The sequence below is a fragment of the Sphaerodactylus townsendi genome, linkage group LG05 (assembly GCF_021028975.2).
Source record: "Sphaerodactylus townsendi isolate TG3544 linkage group LG05, MPM_Stown_v2.3, whole genome shotgun sequence".
Taxonomy (NCBI): domain Eukaryota; kingdom Metazoa; phylum Chordata; class Lepidosauria; order Squamata; family Sphaerodactylidae; genus Sphaerodactylus; species Sphaerodactylus townsendi.
The window spans coordinates 109815976-109830587 of record NC_059429.1 but is presented as its reverse complement, the minus strand read 5'-3'; the positions used below and the strand labels follow the sequence as shown (position 1 = coordinate 109830587).

Sequence of the window (14612 nt, the reverse complement as noted above, 5' to 3'; positions counted from 1 at the left end):
CAGCCTGGCGTGATTTAAAAAAAAAAGAGACTGTGAATAGGTGCCTTTTTTAACCAACGCGTGCGCACAACGGCACTTATGACTGTCACCAGCCAGTTTCTCTCCCCGCCTACCTGTTGCATATGCATAACCTCAGACTCCTCCTCCTTTTCCCCTTAGGGCCCCCTCTCTGACTAATCGGGGAATCTCTATTTAGGCCGTCCACAGCAATGCCTGATTACACACGTCTCGTTTCTTGAGAATCCGCCCGGTGTATCCGGGAGGGCGGAAATGTGGACAGGCTCTTTGTGTCAAGGCCCGGACAGACCCTTTGGGGAAATGGTAGCGTTTGGGAAATCTTGAAATCAGGCAGTGTCGGGGCGGTCCTCCTCGGGTCTTGAGGGAGCCGTTGGAGGGTCCTCGTGAGAGTGACAGGCAGAAGGAGGCCGTCACGGAGTGCGGCCCGCAGGCGAGGCGGTGCTATGGCGAGGAGCTCAGGTAAGGCGGCCGAGGGAGTGGGGGGGAATTCATTAATGAGGCACGGGCTTATCTGGCCTTTCTTACAGGGAGGGCTCAGTCCCCCGGATCTGAAGGGAAATGGAGGCTCCTCTTTCCCCCCTCGGGGAAAGTCTCTGGGCATGGGAAGCTGGAAGAAAGAGCCGAGATCTAAACCTAGGTCTCCCCAATCTAATATGGAGCTGCCTGGGCGACCCTTTCTTAGCCCGGCATACCCTGTAGGGTTGTTGTGAAGGTTAAATGGAGTGTGTGTGTGTGGGGGGGAGACCATTCATGTTTCTCCTTAAGCTAAAGCGAATTGTAGAAGGCAATAAATATAGAGAAGCTTAGAACCTCTTTATTTCTCCGCAGTAAAGTTTTTCTCCTTAAAAAGTAACCTTGAAGGACCGTGGCTCAATTGGTAGGACATCTGCAGCATCTTCTTTGCACCCAGAAGGTCCTTGTTCAGTCATCAGTTAGAAGGTGACGTGAAAAACCAGCACCTTAGACCCTGGATGACCCCTGACAATCAGAGCGTGCAGTGCATGCAGCCATGGTCTGACTCGGTATAAGGCAGCTTAGTTTGTTCACGTGATGGTAACTGTTGCTGCCTCTTTTGTCTGTTGTGGGTTTTCCGGGCTGTGTGGCTGTGGTCTGGTCGTTTTTGCTCCTAACATTTTGCCTGACAGTCAGAAATGCAGGCAAAACGTTGGGAGCAGAACACTACCTGACCACGGCCACACAGCCCAGAAAACCTCACAACAGCCAGTTGATCATGACCATGAAAGCAATACTCTGTCTCTTTTCCTCATTCCTAATGATGGAAAGTTTTCTCCTCAAAATAAATTTGGTGTACCAGCTGATGTTAACTTGCAGTGTAGGTTCAGGATGGACAAAAGAAACACAAAATTGCAAATGGTTTTTTGGCACTGTAAGATCTGAAGATGACTTTTTAAAAGAGCTAGGCAGATACATGGAAGAGAGATCTGAAAGCGATCATTTACCATAATATCTGCATAGATACTTGATGTACTAGGTACCTGTTACCGCTGGAGTTATTTAAAAGATCACTACTGGCAACTGAGTGTTAGAGTAGCTGAACATTGGGATTGATCCTATAAGACAGTATTCTATAAAAATTCCATGGTACCACATTTTTTTCTAATTCTCTGCTTCCACCATGCTGCCCTTAACCATTTTTCATTAGCTGAAGTTGTTCCCTTTGCATTTGTTCTTCCTTCAGAACCCTATATGCCTTTGACATCAAATATTTAAAAAGCAGTACGAATGATATTGTGTAACCAATTCGATCTGTAAAAGTGGTAGAGGCCATTTGGTTGTTCTGAAGTCAGGTATATATGCGAGTAACCAAACAGCAGATTTCAGCAGGCTTTAGTTTTGCTTCTACCTATTTGTCTCCTCATTAGGATTGCTACTACATCTCTTTTGAGATGCTTGTGCAGTTCAGTGTAGTTCTGGTTTTATAAAACATAAGGAATTATAATAACTTGAGGTGACTGTAAAGACTAAGAGTCAAGACAAAAGGATTATCTTCCACCAACTGTAAAGGGAAGACACCACAGCATTTTGCAGCTAAGTATATAGAGGTATGTGTATGTGCTAGCACTTGTGCTTTTCTTACCAGAAAGCCCAGGTGTTTTTCTTTGCTTGGAATGTGTGGAAAGAGTGATAGTTATCCCTGTTGCCATATCTTTACCCTTGTCTGACTCATTTTGTAGTGGCCATATTTGAGATTACCTCTCTCAGCCCCACCTACCTCACAGGGTGTTTGTTGTGAGGGGGGAAGGGAAAGGAGATTGTAAACCCCTTTGAGTCTCCTGCAGGAGGGAAAGGGGGATATAAATCCAAATAATAATAATAATAATTATTATTATTATTATTGTTATTGTTATTGTTATTGTTATTATTATTATTGATCACTATGAAGATCGTTTTAAAGTCTGTTGAGTGTAGATGAGCAGACTGAAGCCATAGCAGGAGTTGTATACTGAAAGTCAGATTTGAATATTGCTGTTATGAGCTAACCAGTAGTAAATACTAGATGCCCTAGTCTCTTGAATCCAGTTCTGGCAGAACTGAATTCAAGTCATTCTTCTTCCTTGGATTCACTTGATGGCCTTCTCTCACTCTCCGTTCTGTAAGACCAGCAGCACACGTTTTTCTGAGTATGGAAATATATCACAGTGCATTTTATGAAGTAGGGATGCTTTAGTTTGATAAGCTGTAATAGTGATTTATAAAGCAACTTGATTTGGAAAGCTGTTTGACTTTTCTTCTGGGTTTGTTCATTTCCTGTTCAGTTTTGGTCATTTCTTTTCATCTGCATTCACTCTGTATATTTCCTTAGCCAGCCAAACACACATGCACAGCCTTTCCTTTTTCTATGAAATGACCTTGTTTGGTACAGAAGTTTGTCTGCATGTGTATAATCCTTTTCTTGGGCCCTAATCAGAACTACAGATATTCTCTGTTTCTCCTGCTGAAGCAAGGCACAATCCTTGTCATTTCTTCTTTTTTTCCCTCTTTCTTTTTTTGCTGAACCACGACTGGATATCTTGACAGTTCCAGTAATTTCTCAAAGAAAGTCTTGACAACACAGTTCTCTTGCTAGTGTTAGGTCTATTTTCTGTCATCTTCTAGTAGAACAAACTGTGGAAATTGATGTAATTTAGCTATGTTGGCCTAATGAAATGGATGGCTTATTTGCCCCCTCTCCCCAGCACACCCTTCTCATTCTGTGCTGGGTAGAAATAGTTGCTGCCAGACCCTATTTCACCACCAAGGTTTTGGAAGTCCCCCCCTCCCCCCCCCCCCGGAGAATATGTCTTTTAAATTGGTCTCCATCTACTGTTTTAAAAAGAGAGTTATAGTTTAGTAGCAGGGCCCTTTGAAATAATGCTGAATAAGAGGTTTGTATCGTCATATAGGTGACCATTTTTTGAGCTATGGCTTTGATTTCAGCACTGTGGGGGCTTGAGAGCTCATCCCGTATCAATAGTATGTCAAATGTAAAAAAAGTGCTCTTATGATAAAGAATGCATGTTGTCAAAGAATGTTTTATTTAAATCTTTTAAAACCTTTTTTTCCTCAGTGGGGACTCAAAATGGATTACATTATTCTCCCCTCCTTTATTTTATTCTCACAACAACCCTGTGAAGTAGGTTAAGCTGAGAAATTGTAGCTGGCCTAAGGTCACGCAGAAAACTTCCATGGCCTGAGTGGGAATTCAATCCCAGATCTTCCATATCCTAGTCCAACAGTCTTAACCAGTACACCACACTGGCGCTCTAGGGTAGCCATTCACATTTTGTTAAAAGAGGTACTAACTTTTATTAGGTACTACCTTTGGGCTAGTACCTATAACTTTAGGTACTAATTTTGCTTTTTGTCTTGAAAGCTGACTTCCAAACACATAACCCTTTGAAAATATTGCAGGGGCATTGGGAATGGGTTGAGAAAATATTGTGGCTTGTCATTGGTAATGTTATGGACACTGCTTAAAATATGCTGGCACCAGTTGCATACAAACATATTTGCCTATGGATCTGAATCATCAGTGTGCTTTTTGCAGGAAGAAGAAGAAATGAAATGAGCTGGTAGCTCCTGGAACGTTAAAAAAAGGGGGGTGGGTGAGGGAAGGTTACTACTGATGAAAGTACACCCAGGATTAAAATGTATATATTGGATAAAACAAAAAGTAGGCAAGAGCGCTTTTTCTTTGTGAATGTCTTCTAACCAAACTGATAGTCCTCACTCCTATCCCTAATATTGGGTTATGGCAACAAAAATGAAGTTCTCCTGTGCTTAATCATAGAGATAGAAAAGTATTTAGGGATTATCACCTGCGGTTATTGGTTCTGCTTTTAAGGTATATTGTATATTGGACAGTGGCAAGGGTGGGGATATTCGTGTAGAAATTTGAAAAGGCTGGTAGGTAAGTGCCAGCAAGACATATCTCACCTCTTCTTAAAGCAATGTGAATTTGTTGCTTTGAAAATCATGGGGGCTTTGTTTTTTCATGGTCATATATGCCATCTTTTCAGTTGAGTCCCCAAATTCTAGCCCAGTGATCTACTCTAGCAGCAAATCTTCATGGTCTCCAGCAGATCTTTTAGAGAGTTGTTTCCTAAAAGCCTTTTAAGTAGAGATGCCTGAGTTTGTATCTAGGGCTTTGTAAAGTTTGTGTTCTGTTACTAAGCTATAAGTCGCAACATTCCTCTGTGAAAAAACTGGATTGAATTCAAACATGTCTGACTTCTAGGGAGAATCTTGAATATAATGCCACACTTATGCCTAACTAAGACTCAACACTGAAATGTACCATTGCAGGGTGTTCAGAAAGCATCTATGGTTTGCAAATCAGTACTCGTAAGCCAGTCAAATACAGGCTGTTCTGTCTTGGTGAGTGTTTACCAGTCTGATGCCAAGTTCTGGGGAAGCTGAAAACTTGTTTTCTAGTTTGAAACATTTGTGTTGGTCCTAATAAAAGACAGCTGGACAATGAAGAAAACTGGCAAGAGAAAAGTAGATTTCTTTAAAACGTGGTGCTGGAAGAGTATTATAGATACCATGGACTGCCAAAAAAAAGAGAGTTCTAGATCAAATTGTGAGCTGTCCCTAGAGACAGGGTAGAGGACCTGGAAACTCTCAGATGTTCCAGGAACTTCTACAATTTCCATCAGCTTCTATCCCAGCCATTGGTGGCCATGCTGGTAGGAGCCTGATAGAGATTATGGTCCTGGTATCTAAAACTCCTGGTCCTAGAAGGTAAATTGACTAACCTGAGGCTTTTGTGCTTGGGTCACATTCTGAGAAGACAGGAGTCACCGGAAAAGACAATAATGCTAGGAAGGGTTGAAGACAGCAGGAAAAGAGAAAGACCCAACATGAGATGGATTGACTCTATAAAGAAAGCCATGACCCTCAGTTTGCAAGACCTGAGCAAGGCTGTTAACGATTTGGCTTTTTGGAGCACATTAATGTATAGGGTCACCATGAGTAGGAAGTGACTTGATAGTACTTAACACAACACAAACACAGTGAAAGACATTCTGCTGTTGTTTGAGTCCCTTGCCCCTCTGTCATCCAAATCTCCCACCCCTCAGACAATGAATGCTGTAGTAATCATCAGAAACAAGCAGATGTCTGATTGAGTAAAGATGTAAAAAGCCAACATGATTTGGTTAACATGTCAGACGATGAAATGGGAGACTCGGCTTCTAATCCCCACTCTGTGATGGAAACTTGCTGGTTGACCTTTGTCCTGTCACACATACTCAGCCCAACCTACCACTCAGGCCTGAGAACAAAATTAAAAAGAGAATTTTGTAAGCTACTTCAAAGCCCCGTTAGAGAGAAAAGTGTGATATAAATGAGGTAAACAGAATAAAATTAAACAGCCATTCACACTGTCAAAAATGTTATTGTTTAAATGTTAATTAGGTCACAGGTAATCTAGCCTACATACATATTCTTACATAGCTCTGGTACTATTTTTTAAGGGGAAAAATGCCTGTTGCTCCAGTGTCAGTTTTGTGCACAGATGATTAAGTGTGTTGTAAAACACATTCTCCGCAGGCACAGACAGAATGTGGAGATAAGTTTTTGCCAATTCTCCAAAACTCTTACATGTTTGCGGCACATATAAACTGTAAATGAATCATTGTCTTTCAATTATGCAAACTTTTATTCTTTTCCATTCTTAACACGAAAGGAACTTCAGGCTGTATTATGATGAAACCTGCCTCTCCTGGACAGAGGTTGATGCTTTGTTGCAGGTGGCTGGCATGTCCCAGGTGTGGAATGGCACTTGGAAAGAATGGCTTCCCTGATAAGAGAGAACATTTTAATCTTCCAGAAGATTCCATTGCTGACAGTTCTCAAACAGAAAAGATTCAAGGAGAAATTACAATGTGAGATTGCTAAACTTGGACGCATGCACAAATTCAGAACAATGGGACCCCCTCTCCCTGCCTCCAGCAGAACAGAGAGATAGGATTCTTATCTCGCTACAGATGCTAATTTTCTGCCTTTGAACATTTCTCCCCCCTGCTCTGATCAAGCTGATTGCATCTTGCATTGTATTTTTGAAAGAAATACCCTTCCTACCTTCTAACTATGATATATGGACTCAGGGATCTCCATTCCTACTTGAATGTGGTGAAGGGAGCTTTCTCTCTGAAAATCCTATATCTGATGAAGGGAGCATTGACTTTTGAGAGTTTGCACCTTGAAAATCTTGTGGGTCTCTAAGGTACTGCAGGACTTGAATCTCATGTTCCCAGTTGAGGTGCGCATGTTTGGAAATATTAGTTTGTTGCTACACATCCACTCTGACCAGTTCTTCTATTGGAGGGAAGTTGGGAGAGGCTGGAACACTGGCCAACTGCTTTGATCTCTCACAACTGTGTTCTGCCCTACCCCTCTCATGTAACCTTCCTTTTGAGCAACTCTTAGGTGCAGGCTGAAGCTCTTAACATGTATCTGGGAACTGAATGAAAGATCTTCTGGGAGAAACAGAAGGACTTGCCGTGATCTTGGAAGATTTTTTCTCCATTGCATTTATATGTTGTAAACCACCGTAGGTCCCCAATTAGAGAGAAAAGTAGCATGTAAATAAATAAAAGTTTTAAATGATGTGTTAAAGCAAGGGCAATCACAGAGACCTGGATAGCTGTAATGGACGTTCCTGTGTTGGAATCACTTGGTGGAATGCCTTTGCCAGAATAGTTTTGAGGGTTATCTACATTTTACTTGAGCATAGGGCAGATTCAGAGATAAGAGATCATCAGTGGATGGGGGGTGGAGGAATGTAAATTGAACAGTTATAGAAGATGAGTTTTTTATTCCAACACATTTCAAGCAATTAACTCATCATCAAGAGAATGTTGAACAACATTGTCCTTTTGAGAGCAATTTAATGTTATTTTGCATTTTGTGAATGTAGAACTAATTGCTTGAAATGTTTGGAGATCTACTTGTTGGAGTAAAGGCATTTGTCTTGTGCAGCCTGTTGGTTTGAAGGAGGGGTATTAGTCTTCTGCTTCTGCTCATCATCACACATGACCTTCCGTCTGCATCAGTTGCAGTCTATCTAGAAATGCAGAGGGCAGTGTAAACCAATTGACCTTCTTCAACTGGTCCTAGCGACTCATTTGATGCAGTCATCAAAGAGAGCCTCTGATCCTTGTATGATCAATTCTCCCCCAAGTAGTCACGTCTTATCTGATGTTTCCATGGCAATGTGCATAATACTGTGCAGTTTAACGGAGCCATGTCTGATTGCTTTGTAGTCTCAGAATGGAGTAAAATAGGGCTGCCTTTCCTTAGGGTTTTGTTTTTTTGTACCAGCTCTCTCTTTCTCTCTGTGTTCCTGAATTATTTTATTTCTGCTGCCAGGACTGGGGCTTCTGTTCCCAAATAATGCTTTGTGCCTCCCCACAAATAAACCAATCTACACAATTTTCTTTGACAGTTTTTCTTGTGCATTTGCCATGTTTTATAATGAGAGCCATAATCAGGGGATACAGTGCCACACAACATCATACAAAATCTGTTTTAAAAAACCTCTTGATGAAGTTAATTCTACTTAATGTATTAATCGTAACAATTTAGGACTTGAAGGCATTGTTAATGTGAAGATGGGGGGAGGGCAGCTGGATTGGTCAGAGATGTGTATGAAGGGACTAACTATGGTGAAAATCAGTTCTTAACCACCCAGACGTTGCTTGCTGCTTGTTCAGCCTGCTTTTTTTTCTTTTCTAGAATTCTTGTTCTCCATAGATTGTGTGCTTTACAAAACAGGCATTCATGAACTAGGTTTAATTAATCGTATATTAAGAGATGGTTGTTATGCACACTTGCTGAATTTGACTGAAACCATCTTGTCTAGCATTATTCGAAAGAATCTCATGGCAAGTCCTTTTTGGACCACTGAAGATTGACTAGAGCAGGGGTAGGGAACCTTTAACACTCAAAGAGCCATTTGGACCCGTTTTCCATGGGAAAAGAAAACACTTGGAGCCGCAACAATTCTGGCATTTAAAACAAAAGATAGCACTGGTTTTAACCTTTGTTCACCATTCTGAGAAGTGCATGGATGTGTTCGCCTCTGCTACCTGCAGGCAGGTGCGATTGGGCCAGCTGCCGCGCCTCACCGCCGCCTGGAGAGCCTCGCCTCCGCCCAACGGGCGAGGGAAGAGTTTCACCCTGCCGCCTGCAGGCGGGCAAGGATGGGCCAGCAGCCTCGGCTCGCGTGGAGTCAGCAGTTCCGCTGGGCAGAGCCGCATACGCTCTCGGTCGCAGGTTCCTACCTCGGATCTACAGAGGATTCTGGCTTGGGTTCCATGACCTCATTCCTCTCACACATTTCTCCAGCTATTGGGAAACCTTTCCTTCCACGCAGCTTGTATCCTCTGCTACTAGCACTTCTGTTTGGACAAGAATATTGGTCTTGCACAAGTGGAGCATTGGCCTTGCACAAATTAGCAGTAAATGAAGCGAGCGCTTCAGTGGAGAACAGCTTCCGCATTGGCTGGAGAGAAGCACAAGAGGAATTATGTCATAGGATCCATTCCACCGTCTGCTTTCTGCCCATGCCTTCTTTATAATGGAGAGCCTCTCCAACTGGATCTTTACTGCAGCAGACCCTTCAGATTGGTACATAAAGCCAAGATGACTCAGCTAGTAAGTCATTCCAAGGAGGGGTGTATATCAGTAATAAACAGGATAGAATAATGTGCTTTTGTCACTAAGGCAGGGGTAATGGGGGAAGCCAAAAGAGTTATTAAGTTAATAGAGAGCTTGTCTTTGGCTGCTAATATCATCAGCCAAAGTAGTAGTATCAAGATCTCAGGTCCCAGCATGGTGTAGTGGTTAAGAGTGGCAGACTCTAATATGGAGAACCAGGTTCAATTTCCCAATCCTCCACATGAAGCCTGCTAGGTGACCTTTGGGTCAGTCACAGTTCTCTCAGAACTTTCTTAGCCCACACGGAGGCAGGCAATGGCAAATCACCTCCAAACGTCCACACACATACACAGAATGATAAAGAATAACATTTTATTTCCAGGTGTCTTGGTATAACACAGCATGAAGCTGGCAGGGGATGATGGGAACTGTAGTCCATAATATCTGGCAGGCCGCGAGTTTGACACCTATGGTCTATAACATCAATAGAGGTGACGGGTAGGGTACTGTGCAGAGACAGATCCCCCCTACCCTGCCTTGGGCTTGCCTGCCAACAATATGTTCCATTTTTTTACCGTTTTGGTTGTGGAAGAGTACTAAACCCCAGTACCCGACCAATGGGCTATATGTGGTGCAGGCCTAGTGTAATGGCTGCCTTTTTCCCCAGGATCATTTCAATGGGCCAAGATGTCAGTGAGAGCTAGTTGGCATAATTTAATGTATAGTTGATTTTTGTGTGGGAGGAGGAATGTCACTGTTGAATAGACTAACACAGTGTGGAATGGAACTGAAGCGGAGCATGACTGAGTTGGGAATTGTAGAAATATACGTTTGTTTTTTCATGAATGGTTGGAGGTAGAAATATCTGCTACAAGCCTCTGGTCTAACTGAGTAGGAAAGAGGGGGGAAGGCTTGTTGAGGCAGAGGGGAGGTATGTTCAGAAGGGGTTTTCCAAAGTAAAAGGCAAAGAATTGATGAAGAAAGAGCATAGACATCTTTGGAAATGGCTTCCTTTGGTTGCAGGCAGAGATCTTTCCTGTCAGACAGATTGAGAGCAGATATCAGGGTATTGGACTTTGGTTTGATAAAAACATTTTAGAATAATGGCTACAGAACTAATTGTGCCTTATGTAGTTATCTCACTGGACTTGTCCTTTTGTGTCAAGACTGCTCCTTTCCACAACGGAGCTTGCCAGTCTTTGTATTACATGATTAATGGTCATGCAGTCATAGTCCCCTCCTGCCAGGTCTCCTCCTAACTCTTGTTCTGCAAATGTATTCTGTGACTCACCTGATTCTTTTGGCAAGCAACTCGCAGATAAGGTTGGGAGAGATCTTTCTAATGCAGTAGGAAAGTGGGCTAGTCACAGATCAAAAACTGAAACCACAGAATGGTCATGGTAGCAGAACTAATGGTGTACTTGTTCTGTGCTTTTTAGAGCTTGAAGGCCAAGACCAGCATTTTGAATTGCATTTGTAAACTGTCTAGTAGCCCATTCTGATCTTTAAATTCTGGTGAGATGTGATTGGCTTTGCAGAGTCTATTCAATAAACCAGTTGTATAGTAAACTAACTGATGTTTCTGAATGCTATTAGCACAAGTTTAACTTGGACATTACTGAAAATCATAGCTAATTGTGACAACAACTGGATCATCATGATATTTAATTAAATGAAAGTGGTTTTTTTGTAGGTGAACAAACGTAGAGGCTTTGGCGTGAATGTGTGTGCTGGATGGTTGGGGAGTTCTGAATGATTTTGAAACTCAGTTTGCTGACTTGTCCTTTCCCTTTCTTTCTCTGTCAAGCTTTATCCATGCATTGCAACACAGTTTTATGAAGTCTGCTGATCAGATCTCCAAGGAGTTGAATGCGCAGAGGAAGATTTTCACTGTCTCTTTGGATTGCTGCCATCACTGTGACGCCCTGATCACCAGACACCATGTACTGCCTCCAGTGGTTACTGCCAGTTCTTCTTATCCCAAAGCCCCTCAACCCGGCATTGTGGTTCAATCACTCAATGTTCATGGGCTTCTACCTACTGAGTTTCCTGTTGGAGCGGAAACCTTGCACAATCTGTGCCTTGGTCTTCTTGGCCGCCTTGTTCCTTATCTGCTACAGCTGTTGGGGGAACTGCTTCTTGTATCACTGCTCTGGCTCACAGCTGCCGGACTCTGCTCACGATCCCAGCATAGTTGGCACCTAAAACCCTGCACTTGGTTGCAAGCTCCTCTTCCGTTTTTTTTCTTTTAAAAAAACAGTTCTATGAGAAGGAGGGATTGTGAGGCATGCGATTGGAGTACAAGCAACCTATTTGTTCATCTGGATTAGAGTTTTTCATCCATGATCAGTTGCCCTCCCACAATCTGCCTGTAAAATTTGACAAATGCTGTCTATGGTGATAACTCTGGTGTTAACATCTGTGTTGGGGTTTGAAGCCATGCAGTTCTTGGGGGGTGGGGATTGGCTTGTGTAGTGTCAGAAATGGGTCCTTCTAGCTCTGACTGGGTGATGAATTGATTTTTAAATGTTACCTGATGCTGGAGGTGAATTTGTCTTGACTCCTTGTTCAGCTCAAGCTGCATCCTGGCCTTCTCAAATGCATGGCCTCCAATTTTGTTTGAAGAGCCAGGAAGCCTCTTTCCATCATGCTTTTGGTAAAGATTGTCTCATCACCTGGAACCGCTGAGGAAGAACATGCAGATGGCAAATATGCATGGAAGCTGCTGGAGTCAGAGGCTGCGAGTCTTGCCCGCCAGCCAAACTGGAACGGGTGCACTGCTGGAGTGGTTTCCTGAAATACGTTTCTGCCGAGATCTCAGCTCTGAAATCCCAGAGTCATCATGACGCCACTTTTACAGCATGGGGACAGAAGCTTGTTTTGCTCTGCCTTGCCCTTTTCCAGCCAAATACCCGTGGTTTACAAAAGTCTTGAGTTGGCAAGAAGCATGCTCTGTTTTAATATTTGGGAGATCCCTTTTTAGCATTCTTTTCATTTGTCATTTTTAAGCTCTCCATATTTCTAGCTTGAAGAAGTCGAGTGCTTGAGACGTAGGGTGGGGTTTTTTTGCTTCTGAACACTAAATTGGACCTGTCATTTGAGTGACACTTTTCTCTCCTTTGAAGCGGAAAGTATTATGGTCTCTTGTCACAAGCACATGAGCTGCTGCTTACATGCACAGGAGGAAGAAAGCACCAAACAACTTCCCTCTTCCCTGTTTGTCTTTACCTCCCCCTTCCCCCATTTTTTTGTGTTCTTCACAAGGATTCTGGAAAACCTTTGGTGCTTTCTGGATAATAGCTTTATTGTTACCTGTTTGCTGTTTGTTCCCTTGCACATCAACGATTCCCAGAGAATATCTCGTGCTCTGCCTTCCATAGCAAACGTTTGCTTGGGCAAGAAACGTAAAATGGTCCCAGGGGAGGGCTGGCATACTTTCTTTCCCCTGTAACTTCAAGGTTATCTTCTTCTTTGCTGCCCATTACTTTTGGCACAATCTTCCTCTGGGGGAGCATTGCTGGAAAAGCTTTTCTCTCCCACAGGAACTGGATCTGAGAAATCAATTGTGAAACCTCCAGAGATATTTTTGTTTGTATTTTTTTTGTTTGTTCATTGCACAGCTGTTCAAAAGGTTTAATAAAGCTTTATAAACTTTGGTCTGTGGATGAGTGCCAGCCGTGATGTATTCACTATTGCTGGACTCTTTGGAGTCGCAGCCTTTATCTCTCCCTCAAACACATTCTGTTCCTAAAAGAAACTGCTTGCAATCCAAACTGAGGGTGTTTGGGGACAAAACCAGAGCTCCATTTTGAAAATCTTGACACTGGCCTGTTGGCCTTTCTCAGAGTGTTCAGATTTAAATTTTGTGGTGCTCAAAAAACATCATGATGTCTCAGGCAACATTGTGCTCTTGTAGTGCTCTAATAATTAGACTTTCCTTTCCCTTGGATCACTTTCATTATTGGTTTTCTCAGATACTTTATGCTGAAGTTGCAATTGAGGGCTTGCTTACTGAAGAAGAGGAGTAGTAGTTCGGATTTATACCCCACCTTTCTCTCCTGTAAAGAATTTCAGAGTGGCTTACAAACACCTTCTCTTCCCCTTCCCACAGCAGACACCTTATGTCACAGTGGTGGCGAACCTTTGGCACTCCAGATGTTATGGACTACAATTCCCATCAGCCCCTGCCAGCATGGCCAATTGACCATGCTGGCAGGGGCTGATGGGAATTGTAGTCCATAACATCTGGAGTGCCAAAGGTTCGCCACCACGGCCTTATGAGATAGGTGGGGCTAAGAGAGTTCTGAGAGAACTATAACTAGCTCAAAGTCACCCAGCAGGCTTCATGTGGAGGAGCAGGGAAACATCCAGTTCACCAGATAATAGTCCATCACTCATGTGGAGGAGTGGGGAATCAAACCCAGTGCTCCATATTGGACTCCACTGCTCTTAACCACTACACCACACTGGGTCTCATTGGAACTTATTTCCAAATAAACATGCGTCGCATATATACTGCCGAAAACAACTGTGTGTATGTGTAGGAGCTACTGCAGGAAAAACTGGTGATACCTGAGTTACGCAGTAGTTCTATCCAGTGGGAGGTAAAGTCAACTTCAGTTCTTCCCCAGCTTAGTAAAAGGGCATGAGGATTGCAATTTCTGCCACTCCTCCTTTGCACTAGAACTTCCCACCTGCACCTCGGAATTCAGTCACTTGTGTCATTTTTAAAAATGGGCACCTCCCACATCACTGCCATACCTGCGAACAAGCCAAATTGCCAGATCTAGATCAGCTCATGGCTGCCTTTTCCTTGAAAATGGTGCTCTTGCTAGAAATTGTGGGAGCCCTTTCTTGCTATTGCTGAGGCTTCATTTTCAGCTCATTGCCAGGAATTGTTTCACAAGGGTTAGGAGCGGAGGCACTGGAATGTATGGCATTACTTCTGTAGAGTACTGTCTCATTATGAAGTCAGACTTTCAGTAGCTTTTACAGTCAGTGTCTGATAGGAATCTTCTCCAGCTTTATTTGTGTGTGTGTGTTTATGTTTTTCTCTATCACAGATACCTGCATTGGGCTGAGTAATTGTGTGCTGTTTTGGGGTCCTATACTGTTGGAAGTGCTTTTATCTGGACAACATTAGATCCTCTATTACTTCAAAAGAGGGCTGTCAATTTTTTTCCTCTTTGCATGAACGCACTTGGAACTTAAAACACAGCTTGTGTACCTAGAATTAACAAAACTATAGCCACTGTTTTGTTATAGGAAGTTTATTGGTTCACAGAACTGAATTTTTACCGATTTTAGAATTAAACCTACTTCTAGCATACTGTGTCCCAAAGGTGCAATGGCTCTTTTCAGTATTTGGTTGGGGATATCACCAAAAACCACCAGATCCGCTGCACAAAAGCAGGTAATGGCAAATCACC

At 42.8% G+C, this 14612-nt stretch overlaps 1 protein-coding gene across 1 annotated transcript; it reads left to right on the top strand.

Moving 5' to 3' along the window:
- Window positions 1–229: 229 nt before the first annotated feature.
- LOC125433228 (BLCAP apoptosis inducing factor) lies at window positions 230–12839 on the top strand. The gene is made up of 2 exons (XM_048497703.1): window positions 230–477; window positions 10991–12839. Exon 2 carries the CDS (start codon window positions 11125–11127, stop codon window positions 11386–11388), a length of 264 nt encoding a protein of 87 aa, XP_048353660.1. The 5' UTR covers window positions 230–477; window positions 10991–11124; the 3' UTR covers window positions 11389–12839.
- Window positions 12840–14612: the final 1773 nt, after the last annotated feature.

What these genes read in the sequence shown, in the direction of transcription:
- LOC125433228 (XM_048497703.1), top strand. Translation starts at nt 11,125, where the DNA reads ATGTACTGCCTCCAGTGGTTACTGCCAGTTCTTCTTATCCCAAAGCCC.